General features: G+C 42.7%; 1 protein-coding gene across 1 annotated transcript in view; it reads left to right on the top strand.

The window, feature by feature from the left end:
* SLC2A13 (solute carrier family 2 member 13) overlaps window positions 1-16,321 on the top strand; it is a 160,863-nt gene extending 144,542 nt beyond the window's left edge. The window contains exons 8-10 of the mRNA XM_005148416.3: window positions 8,464-8,585; window positions 8,717-8,869; window positions 9,964-16,321. Coding sequence (XP_005148473.2) covers window positions 8,464-8,585; window positions 8,717-8,869; window positions 9,964-10,190 — 502 coding nt within the window. The 3' untranslated portion in view covers window positions 10,191-16,321. The remainder of the gene's footprint in view (window positions 1-8,463; window positions 8,586-8,716; window positions 8,870-9,963) is intronic.
* Window positions 16,322-23,542: the final 7,221 nt, after the last annotated feature.

Raw genomic sequence — 23,542 nt, 5'->3', positions numbered from 1 at the left:
AAGAGTTGATGGTTCTTGAAAGACTTAGTAAAAACTACAGCATTGAAATATTTCAGTATGAGAACTGGACTCAAACAAAATATTTCTGTTCCTTTCTTTTTGTTTCTCATTTCTTTGTTGAAATTCAGGGCAATCTTGAAGTTTTTCATAAAAAAAAAAGAAGAAAGAAAAAAAAAAAAGAAGAAAGAAAGTAGCCATATTCCTCCTTTTTTTTTCCCCTCAACCGAAGAACTGATTTTGTACCTGAAAGCGTCCAGTGTTAAAAAGAAACACAAAATACCATATTTTGAAACTGTGACTTATTGTCTGATTAGATTAGTTTAAATGATCATAGGTAGAAATGCATGAAAGACACTGATTTCAACGAAGAAGCTTATGCTCAAAACTAATTCAGATACTGCATTTTGATCAGGTTTTAATTTGCATCCTGCCCATTAGAATTCTGTAGGTATGACTGCTAGTTGTTTGTTAAGTGAACAGATGATTACTTTTCATAGTCGCATGACCTCTCACAAGTTTATGCATTATTAATATCTTTGAATTATTTATGATTTGGTTATGATTATGAAATCATATAATTTAATTATTACTAGTTAATTTTAATTTGTACTGGGGTACAAAATGTATCCAGTCAGGATCAGAATTAGGACAAGGATCAGGCAGTCTGTAGAGCACAGCAATGTCAGATGTTTCCTGATACTTTTATTACAACTTGATGTATTGGAAGAATAAGAGAGATGTTGGGAAGGAAAATCATTCAATCTGTATGTAGTGAGATTAAGATAATTGTATGTCCTGTAACAAAAAAGGTGTTTGCTTATTTCTGCTCTCAGTTTTCAAGTGTGCTGTAGCAGGGACTGGTGTACACATACACCTAAAAGGTGCTGTGAAATCTCAGATGGTTGGGTATTAGCACAAGGTATAAACATTATTCTGCCTTTTCCTGGTTTGAATCTGTTTCTCGAGGTAAAGAGAGTGTGAAAGAGAATGGAGAAGCTTGTCAGACTGTGTTCTGATAGTAGCAGAGATTTGTCTCGCTCCCCTTCTGGTAGATAAAATGATAAAATGAAGCCTGAAACACTTGTGGTGTGACAGTTGAGTCAGAATTTGGAGCCAGTGGCATGGAAGTGGCCAGCAGGACTTGAACGGCACCAGTGTAGGATAAAGGAGTCTAATGGAGCAGCAGGCTCACCTTTGAGGGGACAGGAATAGGATATGGCAATATGAAGGAGAAACCAATCCAGAAACAAATCCCAAACTGAACATTTTTCTTCAGGAGATTAGTTATCTAATCACAAGAAAGCTGCTTGCACAGACCCGCAGCTGACGAGCATCCTGACTGGCTCTGTCAGATATCCAGGCTTCTTCCCCTGGCAAGAGACACAGCAACTGTGTTGTCCACCCTTCAGAAAAATACTGAAACATCCAGAGTGGCAAACAGTTAAGAACCCCTTTGATGTGATTAATATTGGAGAACTATTTTTCATGAGGAAAAATTGCTCTTGTTTTCTATCGTTTGGTAGTCTATTGCTCAGTTTGTTCAGATTGAGTAACAGCTCCAGCACTCTATTTATCGGGCAAATTCAGATGCAGTTGCAAAGCTGAAATTTCTCAGCTTGAGAAAATGCAAGTGTTTGAATTCAAACTCTAAAGACTTTTAGCTAAATGTTAATGTAGAAAATATTATGTTCATCTGTGACTGGATAGCTGGGAACAGAGGTACGATCAGAACAGCATACTAAGTCTCATGCAGGTATGAATTCTGACATGACTGAAAACCATGGAATCATAGAATAGTTTAGGTTGGTATTGTCTGCAAACATACTGAGGGTGCACTTGATCCCTTCATCCAGATTCTTGAGAAAGATCCTGAGCAGAACTGGCCCCAGTACTCAGCCCTGGGGAACGCCACTTGTGACCAGCCACCAACTGGATTTGACTCCATTCACCACCACTCTTTGGGCTTTGACAGCTTTTTACCCAGTAAAGAGTGCACATGTCCAAGGATGGTGGAAGGCAGTAATGTCTTAGAGATAGGTATTTCTAAGGAATTATTCCAGTAAGGTCTTCTGATTGGGTAAATTAAATACTAAGTCATGTTTTAATTTAATAGTGTGTATGAACAATAGTGAAATATTGCACGTGATTGGTTTTAACAGTCTGTAGAGGCTGTTTCTTTTGTAAGAAAGAAGGTAAGAGAGAGATCAGAAGATAACAGCCAGTAAGGGAAATGATGCTTCATGTGAATAGTTGACAATTATTTCTGTATATGTTACGTGCTGCCTCCGAGCAGATCTGTAAGTAATGATGATTTAAATGTAAAACCTTATTAGGAATCCAATTCTTACCCTACAGCACACAATTAAGAAGGCATCTCTAAACTGTTTGGCTCTCTAATGGGCAAAGCAAGCATGCTTCTGGTTTCTTGGGGTTTTAGTTTTTTCTTTCTTTTCTTAACTGATGTTTGAATGTGTGCTTTTAATTTCCCAGATGCAGAGTACAAAGTGCCAGTCATTCAGGCTGAGGAAAATAATTTTCCTGTTGGTATTGTTCTAGCCTTAGTAGCTGCTACTAAACTTCCTTGGCATGGAAAGCATTGCCTAGGCACAGGAACTGGCTTTGTCTCTCTAGTTTAAGGATTTTTTTAAAAGTATCTTGGGCAGCAGCAATTACTATAGCTCTTATCCATTAAAGTGCCCTGCTTTCTGTTCTTTGTGCAGGATATCACCCACAGCTCTATAGTGTAATGGATAAATCCTAAAGCAGGGGGCCTCAGCATGATAAAGACGCTTTTTCAGTCATGTGCAAATGCATCAGCAATCTGCTGAGGTGCAATTTGCTTTCTTGATGTGAACTAAAGTATTTTTCCAAGTTTTTGAAGAGTGTGCTAATATTTTAAGAAGTCTTTGCCACTTACAGCAAAAGGCTTCAATGAATGTCCCAAAACACGCTGGTATTTTTATGTAGTGAAGGTTAAGCAATGTCTAGCTGAATACTGTGAAATTTTATGGGTACATTTTTTTCAAGGCTGCATCTGTTTGTGCTTTTCTGCTTTTTTCAATTGCCATCATCTGGTGAAAGAAGCTTCATCTGTGTATTTTTAGCAACATCTGGTTTAATGGATGAATTATTTCTCTGTGTAAACTACAAAGTCAAAGCGGTAGATGCAAACTTCTCCAGGGAGGCGTGAAGCTACAGCCCATCTTCTCTGAGGCACAGAAGCCAGTAACTATGGAACTGTGAGAAAGCTTAGGAAGTATTGATGCAGACATTAGTCAAGTTTAAATAATCTGTTCGTCTTAAGGAAAGAGTTGTGCTTTGCTCAGTACTCCTGATTGTATCTTGCCATATGTGTGTATAAAACATAAGCACTGAATGGAGCAGAGGTTTTTCTTTAAATCAGAATATACTGTGTTGTAGTGAAAACTAAACCTTACAGTTTCACTGGTTTCTATGTGTTGTGCTGATGTAAATTATTTTGAATGTATATGGGTGGATTAGAGAGGTCACTTGATAGACAGGAGAGAGGCATTTTCCAGAGTTCTCCTTAGTGGCATGTATATCCCAAAATATTACAGAGTTAATCTGCTACCTTGCTAAATTCTGTCTTGTAAGTAATTTAAAGATAGTAAGGGATCTTTTCAAGCAACTAAATAGCAGAAAAAAATGGGGCTTGAAGCTGGGAGAACTAACCCAAATGTCAAGGTCCACGTTCTTCCACAGGATGAGTAATTGCCTGTGGATAAATAATCTTAGTTCCCAAGCATCTTCCACAAAAGCTTTTCTCAGTTCAAACAGCAGCAACTCTGAATTACGAATGTTTGGTCTTCTGTCCTTTCCATTACCAGACTTCAGGTGAAAAGATGAGTCAATAGTGTTGGCATAAATCTATATTGTTAAGTTGGATTGGTATGATATAAAAGTCATCACTCTGCAAAGGAGACTAAAAATCTCTTTAAAACAGATTTTTAAAAACCCAGTGTGTTTGTGTTAAACTGGAGACTAAGCTGATAAATTGTAGTTTGTCATCATCTGGATAACCCGGACACAAAAATCTAGCACAAGAGCAGTCCTTAAGTGGTTTTACTCTTGCTACAACAAAGAAATGGGGAATTAGGGAAACTGATTTAGGTCTGGAATCTTTCTGTACCATCAGTGCCTGATGTGAAATTCTGTCTCGGAGTAAAATGTGTAATTTTGCAATGCACCTGTTCTAACAAGCATTTAATGATCACATTAGTGATTTTCTTTAGAAAAAAATTATTTCCTTAGCTCAATTTGATTTTAATTTTTACCTTTTAAGACTTTTGATCTAAATCCATTTAAGATGTGTCTGAAGAGCCTAAAAGACAATGAGAAGTCAGCAGCCTTTACATTCAAGATACTTGAATTGTTGAGAATGAAACATTGAATCCACAAAAGCTACACAGTCCTCACTCTGCAGCCAAGCAAAACTTATGGAAATTTGAGAAGAAAATCAGCTTGTCTCTGCCTTGTGCTGTGCTCGCTTGCTGGTGCCACTAGCCATTTCCCTCTCTGTGGTTTTCAGTATTCCACTTGAGACTTATTCTACAGCCAAATTGGCTCAAGTACTAGGAAAATTTAGATAGATGATCAAGGAAATGGTCTTATCCTGTTTCATCCTCTTGCTATTAGCAATAACATTTTAGATGGCCTGCAGCAGCTCTTTTTCTCTTACTTTCTTTTATGTGCCATATGAAGGTAATTTAAGGAGGTGGAGAGCAAAGCTTTAGATCTTCTGAACCATATCTGATAAAGCATGGATTCTGTGATTATGAAACCAAGCATATAATTCCCATAACGTAGAAATCTACTGCTGCTCTGATTTACCTCCAGTCAGCTGAATTGTTTGCATCAGTTGTTGGAAGGTCGGGTTCTCACTAATGAGAACAGATGTTCATCTGAAATTTTCTGTGAAGAATAGGCGATGAAAGAAATTCACGGCAAAGGTTTTCAGTGTATCGCTGACATGTTTTCACTTTGGCAGTAATTTCAGAGGAAACGATGTGGTGTGTCTTCACTGTTTATACTGATGTGACTGTTACTCAGCATACTGGTATTTACAGACTCTTTGCACTGATACCTGACTGCATCATTTCACTTGTAAGCTCTTTAAAGGGCATTTTCCTCTGTGTGTTTCAGCCTGGGTAGCTACTCATCCACTTTCCATTGTAAATGATCCCTTCAGGCAGGACAAAACTCAGAATTTTATCTGATCACACATTACTCAGTAATTATTAATATAGTCTTCAGCAAAATAGTAGCTCTTGTAGAAATAGTATAGCAATAGACTTAGCACAGTAACAGAGCTTGAACAGATCCCCAGCCTTGGAGGTGTGTTACTTTTGGATGTAGACAGCACTGCAAGATACCAGCAAATGCAAGTATCTTTGCTTTTATTCTGTGTACCATGCTGGTTAACTACTGAAGGATAATCAAAGCACAGTTAATTACTACAAAGTTTCTGTTCAGTCTAGTCTCCAGTGCTATTTTTCCTGTTTCAGTGCATTGAATCTGCTTTCTTGCAATAGAATTTCCTCTCAGTTATGGACAGACAGCAGAGGATGGACTTGTGGCTTCAGCCATAGGAGGCTTTGGGGACATCTGTTTTTCCCTTGTATCATTTGTGTTCCACTCCATCAAAGTAGAATGCATCTGGGGAAACATGGTAGGGAATTAAAAATCCAGACCTCTCAGTGGTTGTGTCTGTATGAATCAGCAGGTTGGTTTGCTCTGGTGGAGATAGATGCAAGATAATAAACCAAGTACATCTTTGTTTACAGTAGCATTTGAGAGAAAGCATAAGGCTTCTCTCTGAGGAGCTGCCAGACTGGCTGGGCAGAATGGAGGAACCAGTCTCAGCATCAAGATGTATTAAAATGCTAATCAGTATGTATTCATTACCAAACACCTGCAAATGAAATTAGAATAACAGCAATAGAAGGGGAACTGATGTTGTGAAAATGGTGTCAGACTTGAGCAATCCTGTGATCTGGCAGTGGTGCAGGTGCAGAGTGGGCAGCTATGCAGGGCTGAGCAGGAGGTGGCAACAGAGTCACTGAGTATACAGTAATTAATCTTTCAAATATCGTTTCCGTGACATATAAGGAACTTCTGTTTTAAACGTGTGGATGGCTCTCCAGCACAGTTCAGTCTTCTATACATCTTAGACCTGGGACACAGCTCAAATATGGTTTAACCTGTGCACAGTGAGGAGTATGTAGAGTTGTAGGGAAGCATCAGGGTGGACACTAACAGGGAATGATCTGTGTCTTGCACTCAGCATAGAAAGAGATGTAGAACTGAGCTACTAAAGAGCAAAGTAACCGAAAGAGGAACCTGAGAGGATGCTTAGAAGCAAGATGAAGAAGTGGCAAGATGGCAGAAATACTTTTGGCTAAGAAAAGGTGAAAAAGGTCTTTCATGGAAGCTGCTAGTGTCTTAGGCTGATGGGTGCTCCAGTGGCCAGGCATCAGCTGAGGCTAGGAGTTGGTTGTGTCTGGGCTTGAGGGACACATCTTAGAGAGGGGTGTTCAGCTGGCTTGTTTTCTACTTGTATTTCATCTCCAGACTGAAAGTGAATCTGTATGCACTGGATGACAGGGGCTTTGTGGGGTAGCTCTGCAAGGCAGGGCTGCAGCAGGGTGGAAGGGTGTGCACCAGCACTGCCTGCTTTGCTGGCAACATATCAAGGGATTGCCATTTCTCCAGAGAATGCCTTCTCTACATGGTCAGTTGCTGCTCAAGTGCAAGGTGGAACTGCAGATCTTACAGCTTACTGTCATCAAGGCAGCTTTAGGGTTTGGCTGGGGTTTGCTGTACATTTGCGCAGTATTTGTTGGGTTAACCTCTCTCTTTTAAATGTATTTGAACTTCGGATTTCCAGCTGTCTTGAGATCAGGCTTGGGACTTCACAGTGATATCCTGCTTTACTTGTTGTCCTGTTGGTACATCCATGCCAACATAAGCGGGATTTCTCGTGGTGGGTTGGCCATCAGTGCTTAGCATATTCCTGTTCAACCTAGGGCTGGCTGGCTATTTCTTAACAGAACAGTTAGAGAAGTGGGTTCTTTGAATTTGCTTTTGAAAGTCAACTGCAGTGGTGGTAGCTCCTCTGAAACACACCAGGGTGCCTGTTACTCCACAATCTCACCACTTGTTGCCAAGCTCTCACTCGTAGGCATCTTCATTCTGTTTTTTCTACTATCAAGAGTGTCATATCCTTCACATAAGTTCTCAATTGACCTGTAAATCATAGCCCAGACAGATGTTCATCTCTCTTTGAGGTCTTCTCTTCAAGTAAATAGCATTGTTTCCATATCAGAGGGTGATGTCTGCAATTGATGGGGTTGCAGCTGAAAAGTTTCTCTAGGTACAGCTGTGACTTGTGGACCCTTTAAACAAATGCTAATTTAAGAAAAGTGAAAGAAAAAAAGTTACCAGTATTCCTTTAAAATACTTAAAATATTGTTGGCACTGAAGCTGAGTACCTGTGGTTATACCTGTTCCTCAAAATATTTCATTTCCACAAAGTCCTTGCAAATAGAGACACTTCTTTTTCCAGCAGCTCAGGCTTGGTTCACCTCTGGTCTGATTCTTATTTTTACTGGCTAATTAGAAATGCTTCTTCTAAATTATTTCACTGTGTGGAAAAGAAAAGCATAGGCTTCTTCTCCTTATAACTTCACTTGACCTTGGCACATTCCATAGGCATTACTGATTACATCCAAAGTGTGCAGCATATGGTTAATTCATCAGTGACGTAAGGACTAACTTCTATTTGACCTTAAATCCTTGCATGAAGCATTTTTAGCTCAAAGTCCTGCTGCTGCAGCTCTTTTTGCTTTGTGTGATATTCATTTGAATGGTCTTAGCTTTTGTATGACCTCACATATAGTAAAGACTAGTCATTTGGAGGAGATCTGTAGATCAAAGGCAGGTGTTTAAATTCAGGAATGTTCTGCTGGTTATGCTTCCAAAGACCAGGCTTGGGAAAAAGCACATTTTTGAATCTTGGTCTAGGCTCAAAGGCCTTGATAAAATTAACAGGTATTACATTTTTCATCTTAATTGTACCTTAGTCACCTTTTAGAAGACAAAGGGTAATGGGTTTAAACATAAACAGAGGAAGTTCAGGTTAGATACAAGGAAGAAGTTCTTCACTGTAAGGGTGGTGAGGCACTGGAATGGGTTGCCCAAGGATGTTGTGAATGCTCCATCCCTGACGGTGTTCAAGGCCAGGTTGCGCAGAGCCTTGGGCAATGTGGTCTAGGGTAAGGCATCCCTACCCATGACAGATGGTTAAAACTAGATGATTTTTAGGTCCTTTCCACCTCAAACCATTCTGTGATTCTGTGATTCTATTACTAGCCATATTTAGATTAAAATGTCATCTATTTCCTTTAAAATTATTTAATATGAAGTTTTTTTGTTATTTTTCAGGTGTTCAAATGAAACAGCATTCAAAAAGGAAGGTTTGTTTTGGGCATACAATTTCTGCCCCACTCCATACTCTTGGACAGCACTTTTGGGCCTTATTTTGTACTTAGTTTTCTTTGCACCTGGTAAGCAAACGTTTGTTTTCACATACAAGTTAAAAAAGTAAAGGTAGAATGTCAAATAGTGAGGCTCTGTGATAAATTTACTTTTGGGTCCAGCTGTTAAACTGAGGTTTTCCTTTTTTCCTAATTCTCAGGGATGGGCCCTATGCCCTGGACTGTCAATTCTGAAATTTACCCACTTTGGGCTAGGAGTACAGGAAATGCGTGTTCCTCTGGAGTCAACTGGGTTTTCAATGTGCTTGTGTCACTGACGTTTCTGCATATGGCTGAATATCTGACATACTATGGTAAGAAACAGTATGAGTCTGTGCATGCAGTACTACCATTGGCACATAGGTTTTCTGCTGATTCTGGGTCACTTAGTTGGTTTTGCTGTGAAATGTCAAGTGTGAATGCAGTGTTCTCAACCCACCATGGTTTAGTAAGACTAGAGATGCATCTTACTAAAGATACGAGCTGCCTGGATCACAGAGTCTGGTCCAGCTTTCATGAGAAACATTTCTTAACTGGGAACCTAGACAGTTCATGGAAACTGGGAAGCTGGAAAAATTCCTACTTTGGACCTGCTGAAACATGCTGATTCCCACTCAGGAGACAGCATGTGCATTTTTCCAGTTCATGGTGGTATCCAAGGTCAGTATCAGATGGTCCTTGCAGAATTACCTTTCTAAGATGCTGCCACCCCACTCCCAGCTTTTGATTAAGTCTTGTCTGCTGGGGCGTGTGGAGAGTTTGTCAGATTACTGCTCAACCACTCCAGTACAAGTCATTTAAATTACATTAAACTGCTAGGGAATTGCTGTGACCTTCACATCATTGCTAGTACAGGGCCTTTCAGCTCTACTTGTCATTCTTTTGAGTCATCAGTCTAGAAACACATGGCAGATAAATGTTTGTTGGTCCTTTAGTACATTCTCTGCCCCCCTAGGTATGGTGGGTTGTGGGTGGGAACAAGCTCCTTCTCTGTGCTAATTGTCCCTGCAGAGGAGTTTTAAATAACAATTAGATGTAAGAGTCACAAGTATTATTTTAATCCTGGCTATTTCTTTTCTTCTAAAGTTTCTCATTTTAGGGGGCTCTCTGAGTGTGTCCTTCACTTTTACGATAAACTGAGCTCTTGACTTGATACATAGTTGTTTAATTGCTGTTCATTTTAATAGCAGAATGAATTGCCCACAAAAGGTGTGTATTCCATGTGAAATAAAATTGGTTTTGTTAATTTACTCTGGTATGGAATGGTGCAGTAAAGCTTCAAGCTTTGCTTTTATGTACTCGTGTGGTATCTGCAGCTTGCTGCTTCTGCTGCTCCTTCTGCTCTGGAGCAGAGAAGGGATAGGAACTGACTTCTGTAACTGACTGTGCATACTGTTTTACATTGCAGGAGCCTTCTTCCTCTACGCAGGGCTTGCTGCCTTGGGACTGGTTTTCATCTATGGCTGCCTTCCTGAGACTAAAGGGAAAAAACTAGAGGAAATTGAGTCTTTGTTTGAAAACAGGCTATGTACATGTGGTATGTCGGATTCTGATGAAGGGAGGTATATTGAATATATTCGGGTGAAGGGAAGTAATTACCATCTTTCTGACAATGATGCTTCTGATGTGGAATAATTTTCAGCTGCTGGTGTATTTAATCATTTAAAAGCCTTCTGGGGGAAAAGCAGCTCTCTGATGACCTCACTGCCCTGCTTCTGGTCTGGTTCTCCTTTCTACTGTCTAGTTAAAAATGCCTTCATGTTCAAAAATGCTCCATTTGGGAGGATATTCAGAATGCTAGTGTTTTCTTGATAACTCAAAGCAATGGCTTCTAAAAGAGACTGAATTCCACAATTATGTGAATTCACCATGTGTGTGCAACACTGCACCATCCCGAGGTAGTTAGTAGGGTGCACTGCACCAGACAAATAAAGAAGGCTATCCTAGATGGTCAGTGGTGGTCCTTATCTTCAATAGTGACAAGGGGTACAGAGTGACTAATCAGAAAGCAGCCGTTTGTTGGATCCCTATGCCACAGCAGCCTGGGAAATAGCTCTGCTGTGCAATCCAACAGATGACGAGTGCATAAGCTGCTGCAGTGGTAACCATTGGAAAGGTGTAACTGATTAAGAACATACAAATACCTGCTATGTCTATGGAGGGAACACTTACCAGATTTGTCCCAAGAGAATTTCCATTTTCATTTATTTGAGATAACAAGTAGAGAGCTATACTTGCCTGAGGGGAGCTTCACTAGGGTAGGTGTTACACCGGGTTATCTTGCCACTGCTGCTCTCAAGTACACTCTGCAGTCAGGAGTTAGTGTTTGTGAGAGAAGCTGCCAAAATTAACTACCTAACAGCAGGAAAACAGAGCTAAGTGTGTGTCTACACGTACAAATGGACTGGTGTTTATGGCTGGGTACAACATGGAGGCTTCAGTTAATTGGGAAAAAAATAATTTTGTTTTCCTTTTTGCATTTGAACATTTGGGTCTGGGCCTGGCTTTGAACACAAAATATCATGAACTGAAAGAAAGAAAAGGAGGGGAGGTGTTTTGTTCTGCTAAACGCACAGTGGTCATCCCTCCTGCACCTTTTGCTCATGAATAATCATACTGCCTTCAGTTTATCTTCATATGTGCAGATTAGATGAATGCCAGCACATTCTTCTTTCAAATGCCCTTAGTCAACCAGTGTCTTGCTGGATCTAAAGAGAAGTATTAGCAGTGGGCAGAAGCCTACATCTCATGTTAATTGCCTTACTGAAGCATTGCAAAATTGTCAAGAAAATGTCAGGCACAAAAATCAACTTGGCTGCCTTTAGCATGGTAATGAAAATGTGAACGGGTTTTTATTCACCTGCCATGATTGCTTGCCTTGGAAAATTGAATTTTATGCAGTTACATACAAATATGATGTTATTTTTTTTCCTCGCCCTGCCCTTGCTGCTTTAAGCCTTCAGAGATACGAGTTTGAAAGCATCAGCAGTTCAAATTCGTATCTTTGAAACATTTGCTTCATGAAAGAATGTGGAAAACCTCCTCTGCCTGTGGGCTGCCCCCCCATTCATTTGGTAAAAGTACATTCATTTTTCATTGTGTAAAGGTTAAAGAAGTTGTTTGGTTCATTAGCTTTTATAGAGCTGCTCTGTGGGCTTGTCTTCAGTTGAAAAACACTTCAAATGTAGGATTACTATCAAAACTGAGACTGGACATTTGTTACTAAATTACTTTAATTCGATAATGTTGGGTTTTGTTGTAAAGAACTCTGACATTATGTTATCTGAGCTTCTGTGAGAGGTGTGCTTACTCTCCAGTTACTGACCTTCAGCAACTGGCTGTATTTTGTGTTACTGCCTTTTTTACTTCATTAGTTGAGGAAATATTTTTGGAGAGAAAATCTTTTAAAGCATTCTGTGACTTGACGGGGATTAAAAAGGGAAAACAGAGTCGATAGAGGGAATTTCAAATGAATCGCTGCCAAGAGTGGCTCGACCTTAAACATCAGCTTGAGCAGCGAGGGGGCTGGATTCTCACACCTTCCATCTTGCCTCCCCTTGAAGCGCACAATATCTCTGTGCTTGAGAGCACAAGCTGTTGCAAACACTCAGGTCTTCAGACCTGTCTACGAATGCACCCGCCACAGGATGCCTCTGTTAGGCTGTCACCTCTTTGAAGCCTTCACAGAAGTTGCAGAATGTGAAATGAGAAAAAGGGATACGTGGCACAGTTTTAAGGGAAAATTTGTTTCTTCCTAAATCCAACAAATATGTATTTGAAGATCCTGTTTTGGAGCAGTTTTGTTACCCAGAACAGCATGAATAGGTGTGTAACACCCAACCTGTGCTCATATGGTTGATAGGTTTAAGTGAGTGTTTACTGGCTTTTGAGAATAGGGCTTTTGGTTCTGATCCCCTCAAAATCACAAGCCCACACTCACTGTTACACCTATGAACGTTCCCTTGCGTGATGTGTATTGCTGGAGCAGGGCACAAGCTGGGGATTGTCCCTGTGCCAGCACAGTGGTAGTGCTGACCTCAAGCTTCGTTGCACTTGTGTCCACAGGTAGAGGAAACCACTGCACTTATTGGGCATAACCAAAGGAAAGTCACTAGAAAGATCACTGTCACAAGGTCAGCCTTTTCTGTTTTGCAGGCGGTGCTGCGGCTTTTTAGCAGCAGAAGAACATCTCTCTTTGCCAGCCCTGTTTCACAGATGCTCTCGGGAGTGGCCCTCGGCTATGTACAGCACTGGGCCCGTTTTCTCACATGAGTTCAGTCTTACTGAAAGCAGTTTTCTGAAGGTTTGCATCCCCTACCCTTTTTCTAGAGGCAAAATGATTGAAACTCGCGCATTTTATTCATCATTGCTATTGGCTATGAGGGTGCAAAGTAAATTAGGTTCTTGATTGTTGCTCCCCCTTTCCCGCGCGCAGAGTTGGGTTTAAGTCTTCCTTTCAGGGTTGCTTTACACCAAGACAATATTCCATACCTTAGAAACGCTGAACTGAGTATGAAGCATCATGTGTAATACAAATGAGATCAAATACTTCAAATAAGTCTTAGCAATTAGGGTTTTATTTTTAGAATCTGTGAAAATTTATAGTGTATCAAGAAAATTAAATGTTTCTATTTTGCAAAGATTTTTATATTTGTGCATATTTTAAGTTTTGAGAGATTTTTGCTAAAGGTAGACTTAGTAACATTCCAGATAAAAGAATAATACTACAGGGTAGCTGAATAATTTCTTATGGCAGGATTTTAATTTATGAAGTAAATCATGTGTCTAAGCACAATATCATTTTATTGAAAGCTTTCTGCAGAAGATGTGCATTTGTTTCTTCACAGAGACTGCACACTTAATTCAGGTATTCTGTGCATCAGGAGTGCTGGAGTAATGCTGGTAGAGTTGGACACATTTATACACAACACTGATATTTCAGTTCTGATTGATCTACCGACTCTTCATGTTGTGATCTAACAGCAAGGATAAAGGAAACAAGTCCTGATGCATTTTTAATCTTTTAAAATGTATTTCACATTAATTCATATATAGTAGTTTGCTCACCATGTTGAAATTCAAAGTGTTGGGGGGACGTTGAGATAATTTGCCACTTCTTTCTTCCCTGTGTCACTTTGCTGATCAAAATCATCTTAACAAGAGAAACAAACCTGTTCGCAAAATAGGCATAGAAACAAAGCATGGCCCAGGACTCATTTGGAGAGCTGAACTGCATTGCTATACATGCACCTTAGGGATATGGTAGATGTTGCTACCTTGTGAGTTGCAGTGACAGCCCTGTGAGAAATTTTGGGTCTAGAGCACATACATCCTGAGGATCATCGTTCTGACTTATTTTGGCAAGAATTGGTAAATTTAGCATTTCACTGGTGCAGGAGTTAGGGTTGGAAGGCAAAAAGAAAGAAATGATGTGTTAAAAGCCCCACAAGGTCATATTTCAGTAGAGACTGGTGTCATAGCCAAGAGGAGCAGTCTCTGGCTTGTCTCCCATGTGGGAGAAGGATGGTGGGAACAAGGGACTGTCCTTGGTCCTGTGGATGGGAGCAGGAGAACTGACAGTCTAATGGGGGAGAAGCACACAAGTGCTCCTCTCCCTTGCCTACACAGAGGTGAGAATGTGGCAATGGAATTTGCAAAGCTAGTGCTTGTTACCTTGGTGAAATCTTTTGCCTTTCTTAGTCATTTGTGTTGAGCACTGGGGAGAAGTTCAGACTTCCAGGGGCTGCCAGAGGCTCTGAGCAAAGATCTTTCCTTCACCCATGAGGGTGTTGGGCACAGTCCCACAGGTACACAGTAGGCTAATAGAAGATGGACCCTGTATTTGTCAGCTTTATACCCAGCTTTCTACTTAATGTCAGTTCTCTTCTAACGTGGTCTTCTTGACATTTTACTTGTACTTACGTAAAAGGGTTTGTTACCTGAGAGAGAGAGAGAGAAAAGGAGAAACAGGCAGTCTTCACAGCACAGAGATCTCGGGGTAGAAATCAAGGCAGAAGAGGCAGTTCTGTAAAGCACTTTTGAGAGTAAGATGTTTGTGCACTTTTTTCTGAGAGAGTCAAGCTAACCAAACCCATTCCTCTGCGTTGGGTAGAAAATCAAGCTTTGTGTACCAGGCCAGAAGCAGATAATGCCACAATATGTGCTTTATGGCAAAATGTGTTTTTATTGCGGGTACCATTTACAGCTTACATGTAGCTGCTGCCTATGAAGTGACTCAGTCGTTCTCTGGATTTTAATGAGTCACATTTTTGTGCAAAAATCTTAGTGGTTTTCTATCGATCTCCATCACCTTGTATACAGTACAGTTAAGCATAATCCACAAAGTGGTCTAGGTTGTGGCAGTGTTACAAATGTCAGCACAGTAAAATCTAGGTGAACATTGTTAAAGAAATATTGTTGTTTGTGATATTGGGGGTTAAAACTCCTTAAAGGCAACTATATATAGATTTTAAAAGTCTGAAAAAATGGCAGTTCTTATCTATTTTGTGTATGTTTTCATATAGAGAAGGAGTTTTTTATGTGCCAATAATCATCACTGTAGTGTTTTGTAAATGGGTGTTAATAGTGTTCCAGAGTTCTGTATATGAGAATATACTCTAGCCACAATACCTGTTAGTGTGAACAGAGCAGCATGTTTTTAACCGTCCTCACGCCTCTTCACCAGAGGTGCTCGCTCATCAGCTTCAGTAGAGCTCACTCACTCCAGGGGAAGTTCGACCACCATCAGGCCTCAAGAATACAGATTTCATCTAAATCCCCACTTTTTCACATTGTCCTTCAATGGTTTGTTACATGTGAATGATCTGGCATGTGTAATTATAAAGCTTGAACTCCAGTTGTAGTCCTCTATTCTGTTGAGATAGTTTGTCAAAATTTGGTTTGGCTTTCCATTGCATTTATGTCAGTATGGGGCACACTGGTTAATCAGGAATATTGTCCACCTGTTTCTAAAGGAAACTTTCATTTCTGAGATGTTAAAATAAAGGCAATTGTCTCTCGCTGCCTTAAACATTACATGGACTTTAGAGAGGACTGAATGTATGACCATCATCGTGACTTCTGCAGGAGAAACTTCCTGGGTCCTCAGCAGCTGTGATACGAGTCAGTTTTGTGGTGCTGGGATGCTGCGTTACACCACAGGCCCTGCCTCTGGCACGCCTGCCAGCTGTTCGATTTTAAGTGTTCAAGTAGTCCCCGCGAAATCAATAAGATTATTCATATGCTTGATCCTCTCCATGCATTCAATGTTCTGCTGGTCCAGGGCATTGCTGGGAAGTGGCACGAGTCACATCTCTGCTCTCCATCATAAATCTCACACCCCTACAAAACCACCGATCAGTTTTAGTCTATGTAGAAAATTTTAGACATTATTAGAGACCAAATGGATAGTAATAATGCCATGTTGAGTAAGAACATGCACATGGTGCCATCAGGCATACTGTAATCCCTGGGTGCATGTTATGGTATTCAGTATAAAACGGGTTTTGGCAAAACTAATCGCTGGGCTGTCCAAGTTACTTCTTAACCATGTCAAACATGTGCCATTTCCTTTTGCAACCAGTCAAGCCTACAATGTATGAAAGTGGTGTACATTTTCTGGAACTTAAGTGATGTAAAATTATTCAACTGACTTCTGATTGCTTTAATGAAGTTTGGTCTTTACATGAAAATAAATATCTTCAAAGAATTGTCAGTGCCAGAAGTGTAAATGAACAAAATAAAAAGTGAGATACTTAATAACAGAATCTTTCTCAAGGTTTCCTTTGTTCAGGTATTCGAGTCACCTTTTAGAGCTGCAAAATTGCATTGCTCAGCAAAATGAGCTGAAATAGCCCATGGGCTTGCCTGAAATAAGTGAAGGGTGAAGATAACTTTGAATATGATCCCAGTAGGATGTGTTTAAAACCAGAGAGCGTTTCTGTGATGATGGCACACTGGACAAGTATCCCTTTCTTCCAGAGGATTTGTTTGAAGAGCTGAATGCAGCTACATGGAGCTGCAGACTGTCTCAATGTCCCCTGCCCAAACACACACCAGTTTTGTGACAAGTTATACCTTCAGACTTGTTTACCAGCTGGGGATAAGGAAGAAGTTGCAATTTTCTAATGGGGAAATGTCTATCTCCACTAAACTGGCTAAAGCCAGTTTGGTGATAAACCATGGCCATACTGTGCTGGGGGCTGCTCTGGCTTGTGCTCCCCAGTGTGGCAGAGGAATTGAATCCACTAGACTGAGTGGAAAGTGATCCTGTTACCCCGACCTACTGCAGGTACTATGATTGAATCCTTACAAGGTCCAGAGTTGCCTCTGACAGAGCTGTAGCCTTTTGGTCTGGGACACAAAGAGATCACAGCCAGCAGTAGTACAGCTGATGGAGAGATAGATGCTTGCAGCAGGAGACTGCAATGTGTGTCTGTGGCAGTGCTTATCTCCAGGAGGGGAGAGAGGGAGCTAATCATGGTGCACTGACAGGTTATGTTTTTAGCTTTCTGGCTGATAGTGCTTGTAAAGGTGATGAGTGGCTGCAGTTCAGATTACTTGTCACCAAATCCACATGACAGTGTTGTAAGATAATGAAAAGCTGGTGGCTCTGCTGTCAAACACTCAATTTTTTGCCTTCTCCCATTTCCCTCTGCTCTGGCTACCATCAAAGGAGACCTACTGATGAATTGATTTCTGCTGAACACATTCTGCCACCTGCAGAACTGAACTGCAGGCAGCAGCAGTACTTGTTCCCAAATCCTTGTGAGCATTTTCAGGACCAGACCCCCAAGGGACTGAGGCAGGGTGGTGCTGCATCCTACCCGAAGTCATCTGTACAGTGCTGCATGGCCTTAGCTTTGTGTATGGAGTGAAGTGTTTGCTTTCAAGGCTGCTACAATTCACAGGAGGTAGGTGAGAAGTTAAAGGTAAGCTTAAAAAGAAAGTCCTTTTTCTCTGATCTTCGTGGTCCCCAGCTGGGTTCTGCTGGACTGGTTGAAGAGAGCTGCCAGGGAACATCTCCTGAGCTGCTGTCCCTGCAGCCCCTGCCCGCACAGAGCTCCACGTACTCGGGCTCTTCAGCTGCTGCAGTTTCATTTCCAGCACATCACTTGACCCAAAATGAACGGCATCTCCACCCTTCTCCTGATGGAGAGATGAACACATTCAGCCTGGCAAGCAACCAGCTGAAATCTGTGGGGAAATAGTCACATGCATCTGCCATAAACCAGTCCACCAGCCTTGGCATGGAGCTGTCCTGTTCATCAGCTGGTCACCAAGGCAGGTTTACACTCACTTGTTTAGCATACATGACCTACCCTGTACCCATGCAGGTATGTAATTGAGAAGCTCTGCATAGAGCTGAAATTGAGAAAGCTTTTGCCATTTGAGAGTTAACTGCAGGAGTACCAGAAACATTTTCTGCATCTTGATTTTGATAGAAAAAGGGACAACAAATCTGCTCTGAGGCCTCTAGAGAGAGACGTGTGGGTTTTGTTTATTAGGAGACCTTTGGGTATGGGTTTCAGGAGGATATAAGGATCCATCTGTTTTTCAGATGAGCGAAACCTCTGCCTTAGCTAGCACACAGTGATTTTGGGTACTGTGAAATCCCATGGAAGTGCTAATAGAATCCATAATGCCAAAAATAAAAGCAGGGTGTCTTATTACAGAGCAGTAAGCTGTGTATGTAGAAAGAGAAGCACACACCCAAAATGACCTGCCCGCAGTCTTACAAGACATTAAGATGTAAATATCATCAAAGGTGGTACTTGCTTAAATCTCATCAAAGGTGATGAAAGGAGAGGTGGGGAAGGTCCACACCTGAAGGAGCAGTGGGGTTTTGGTGCCCATCAGAGAGGTGGTTGGAGATGCACAAGCAGTTTGAGGGCAGAGAGGGGCTGGATATAGTTAAACTTCATAATGAAGGTGACATGTGGAGCTGAGATTGGTTGCCGAGGAAACACAGGCAGAAAGAGCAAGGAGCAAATCCCTAGGAGGGGCTGGAGGAAGGAAGCAGGGGCATAGGGTATGGGGGACAGTTAGTGTGGGGACATGGTGCTTCTGCCACACCACTACACGATGACAAGGACAGCGTCAGGCTATCCTGGATACAGGGAAGCAAAGACAGAAGAGAGGCACAGGGCTGAGGATGCAGCAGCTCCTGCTCAAGCACTACAGGGTTGCCACGCGTACAAGTCAGGATGCGTGGTGCTTTTCAGAGCCATGGCAAGAGAGCACGGCGTGAGAGGAGAGCTGGGCTGTCTCATCCTGCAGACCAGCAGGGAGACAGGTGCTGAGCGCTGTCAGCCTTGGGTAGATAATGGCACTGGAGTCCCTTAGTATTTGCTCCCTGTGGTGCCACCTCTATGCAGAAGTTGGTTTTCCTTTTGATCTGCTAAGCAGACTGAATGGTCTAAATCTCTCTTTCGGTGTCTCTGTTTGGTTTTTCTTCTTCTTTCCTTTTTTTTCCCCCTTTCCCCCCCCCCCCCCCCCCCCCCCCCCCCCCCCAGATCTCAGATAGTCACAGACTTATTCTCCAATTATTTTTGTGTTTACATTTTTTGGGCACTGCTCTACGACTTGTTCACTGCTTAATCTATCAAGAGACATAGAGAGAGAATTACCCCCACCCCCATGCCCAGCTCCCTGTCCCTGGTGACAAGGTATGGGAGCGGGGTGAGACCTCGTCATGGCATTCCGGGCTGCAGAACCCCTGACCTGGGTTTGGTTTTTTGCTCTCCAAGACTGTACAGGGTTTGTATTACAGTGCTCAGGGCTGATGCCACCCACCTGACCTGTTTACATGTACCTCTGGTTCCCTTGGGTAGCGCTGCGGCATCTGCAGCTTTCCCTCCCTGCAGCTTTTTCTTCTTCCCAAAGCCATTTCCACAGCTGAGGCTGCCGGGTCCCCATGTCCCCAGCCAGCTGTCACCACATCCCACGTTCACATTGATGTCTGATACAACAGTGTGCCCTGTTACTGGACTGTCACAAGATGTGACTGCAGCCAGAGCCAGCCTCTGATGTGGCTTCTCTGGTGTTGGGGTACTCACAGCCCCCAGGCTGGCTGGGAAGGGCAGGGAGGGGGGAGTCAGGGGGAGTCAGCTGCCCCACACAGCATTGGAGCTAAGCTGGGGCTGGGGTGGGTGTCCCTGCTGCACTCCTCTCATGGGCTGCCAAAAATGATGGAAAAACCCCAAGGGCAGCAAAGTTTCTGAAGTTGGGTAGTGGCTGAGTGCCACCTGCAGCCTGGTACCAGCCAGGGTCACCTTTACATGTCAGGTCTCATTGTGGTGGGTGGGATTCGCAGGGGGACACTGAAAGCATCGGGACACCCCAGTCTCTGCTGGGAGAGCACTGAGTGCCCTGAGTCTAGCCCAAGGTGCTGGGGTGGCACCAGGGGATGAGCTGGTGTTGGGTGAAACACTGCTGCTCTTCACTGCTGAGGGAAACTTGGGTGAGCAGAGGTAGGAGAGGCAGGTGGGGGCAGAGCAGCAGTACCCAGCCTTGTTCCTTGCTCACCTGCAGCTCCCCTCCCTCCTGCCTTGTCCCAGCACAGGGAGGAACCTGCTGCAGGCAGCAGGCACTGTGAACTGGCCCAGCTTCCCTGGGGTCACCTAACCTGGCAGTTTCTCCCCCCTTCCCCAGACCAGGTGTCTGTTGATAGCAGCTGGCCATGGCCTGGAGCATCCTGCTTCAAATAGGGCTTGGACTGGGTAATCTCAGGAATCCCAGCCAGCTTCAGCTGACCTGGGGCTCTCCGAAATTCATCTGTTTGCAGGGAGTGCAACTTCTCTGGAGAGATCTCCTTACAGATTTACTCCAGGGAATAGAGTAAATCTTCTGCAGTGTGATGTACTTGTCCTATTGACTGGCCACAGCTCTGGGTCCTTTGGCCAGCCACCATGTGCTGCATGTGACACAGCAGCAGTAAATCACAGTTCTGTGTCTGCCAGCATGCACAGTTGATGTGGAAGTGTTTCATCTCAGCTCTATTAAATAATACACTTTCCTTCTTGAAGCCTTCTGCCTCATCTTCACTGACTCTTCACCCCTCTGTCTTTCAGCTCAAGTTTCCCTGTTGCCTCACGCAGAGCTGGTGTATCAGTGTCCCCTGCAGCCATCTGCATGATGCATGGGAGCTCACTGCAAGCTTTCACATCCAGAGAACTACAGCACCCAGAGCAAGCCCCTCAAGGTGCAGGATGTGACATCTCACATTGTGTCTAGGTGAGGTGGCGAGCATTCAGTATTCAGTTCACAGAGTCATGAACCTTGTTGGAGTTTGATTTCACTAGGCCTGGGAAGCAGGATCTGACTCAGGTAACCAGGATTGCCACCTCTAACCTATCAGAGGCTGTCAGTGAGAAGAGGCTGTATTTAGAAGCATTCGAGTGCCACCATCAAAACGGTGCTTCTGGGTTTTGGTTAATCACGGGTACCCTTCTGTCATGTTCCTAGCAAAACCCAACTTATTATTGATACTTAAAATAGTTAATAAGATAAACTTTTCTGTGGCTTCCCCAGAGGTTTAGCACACTGCAGGAAGATTAATGTGGATGGAAAAGGAGCATCTCTGCCTGTGCTGTTGCCTCAGAGAGAGCTGGTGGTGCCTGGATGTGTATAGTGTGGTGATGGTCACTACTGTAGGTTACAAATGTTGGTGGATTAATAGCATCAGCTGCTGAATTATCACCTGAAGAAAGCATGATTTGAGGCTACCACTGAAAGAAAGGAGATTCCTACTAAACCAAACTCAGCTTTTCCCTAAAGTCACCAAGGAATCACGTGAAAAAAATCACCTGAGCAGAGGGGGAGACTGGTGCTGAGATAAGGAGAAAGCATGATGCTCTTCTGATGCAATAATGGTAACATGAATACTTTAAAATACCTCTCTAGTGACTAAAAAGAGCTCACTGCCTTATCATCATTGCCAGCACACATGCCACTACAAAGATCGTTTTCTTTCTTCTGATTGCTTTGCAATTCCAGGTAAAAATTGTAAGATAATTGGATTTTATAGGCTCTCATCCAAAGGGTTTGAAACATGATTATTTACAGTGACTGACACATCCCAAGTGGTGAATTATTGCATTAGAGAGGTGGATTCACCTCTTACGTATGTACAGTCAGTCAGAAAATGTCTGTTTGGCACTGAGCTGTGTAATTTCAGCCCTTACTGGGAAATAGTGCAGTCTTGACTGAAACCTGGCTGGAGCCAGGCAGATTTTGAGAGTGTCTGTATTAGTAGCTGAAGTAAAATCAGCTATACCCACTGAAAGGCTCTAAATTATGAGAGAGAACTTAATAAAGTGGTATTGCATCATTTGAAACTTCCCACATATACACCCACATGGTGCAATGAGCTCTCTTTTCCCAGTTCTGACCTGCACACATTGTTCCATAGGTTCCCAGGAGCAGGCTGGGAATATGTCCCAGTCAGAGGCTAGCTCTGCAGATCGGGTGTACCCACCTGAACTTGGGTAGCTTGCTTCACTGTGAAATAAAACAAAATTCTTGATTCTCAGAAGCGATGCCACTCTTCAACCGTGTCCTGGGCTGCATCAGGAGTGTGACCAAAGGATGAGGGAGGGGATTCTCCCCCTATACTGCAATTTAATTAGACCCCACTTGCAGTCATACATCCAGCTCTGGGGCCCCAAACACAAGAGGGGCATGGAGCTGTTGCAGCGAGTTCAGAGGAGGGCCACAAAGATGATGAGAGAGCTGAGAGAATTGGGCTTGTTCAGCCTGTAGAAGAGATGGCTTAGGGAGTACCTTGTAACAGTCTCTTAGTACCTAAAAGGGCCAACAAGAAAGCTGGAGAGGGACTCTTATGAGGGTATATAGGGATAGGACAACGGAAGATGGCTTTAAACCAACAGAGGGGAGATTTAGATTAGATGTTAGAAAGAGATTCTTTGCTGTCAGGTTACTGAGTCATCAGAACAGGTTGCCCGAAGAAGATGTGGATGACCTATCCCTGGCAGTGTTCAAGGCCAGGTTGCTCAGGGGCTTTGAGCAACCTGCTCTAGTGGAAGGTGTCCCTTCTTGTGGCAGGTAGGGTTGGAACTAGATTATCTTTAAGGTCCCTTCCAACCCAAACCATTCTATGATTCTGTGAAGTTAACAGGATCTTACCTTGGTTTGGGTCATTTCAGCATCTCTCTAAGCACGGCCACCAGAGAACTCTCTGGCCATGTGGCAATTTTACATCTGACAGTCTAACGAAAACACAAACCTAAAGTATACGTGCTTTTAGCTCTCAGGTGTGTTCACTGCCCTCTGCTGCATCATATGACAGTAGGTTGGCAGACCAAGCGAGCTGGAGCAGCCCTGTCTGTGGGGAAGGGCATGGCATGGGACATGCACCACTGGAAAGACTGCCAGGTATGTACCAGGCATGGGGGATTGCTGGGAAAGTGCAGACCTTGGAGATGTCCTCATTGAAGCCAGTATGGGCTGCTGCTGGTGAGGCACACTCTGAATGGACTTCACAATGTGGAGTGAATGACTGTGCCTTACAAACCACCAGCAATGGCTGAGCTTTCAGCAAATCACAGCTGTCACAGAAATAAATTACAGCTCCTGAAAAGAAGAGGAACATTGCAGTTTCAGATTTTTTAAAAAAGTAATAAATCACTAGGGAGCTTGCCTTGGCAATAGATTGAGGCAACCTAAAAAAAGAAAATCTGCTTATGTCAAGCCTTAGGAAGTGGGCAGCAAATTGGCTAAATGGTAGTTACATGTTTCAGAAGTCTGGCTGTGTAAACCACTTCCCATGTATGCCATTTCTATATATAAAAGACAACACCATTTTCTTCCAAGTACAGAAAAGTCCCCTGAAATTTCTAAGAAGCTATTTTTAAAGTAGCAGAGCCATAAACCTGCAAACTGTTCAGCAATGTAGACCTGCTTTTAAAAATGGTTTTTAGCTTCCAAGTAAAACCTGGCAGAAAACACAGCCACTAGTTTGATGATGA

Source organism: Melopsittacus undulatus, chromosome 5 (assembly GCF_012275295.1).
Source record: "Melopsittacus undulatus isolate bMelUnd1 chromosome 5, bMelUnd1.mat.Z, whole genome shotgun sequence".
NCBI lineage: Eukaryota > Metazoa > Chordata > Aves > Psittaciformes > Psittaculidae > Melopsittacus > Melopsittacus undulatus.
Note: the sequence above shows the minus strand (reverse complement) of the source record. Positions and strands in the feature narration are given on the sequence as shown.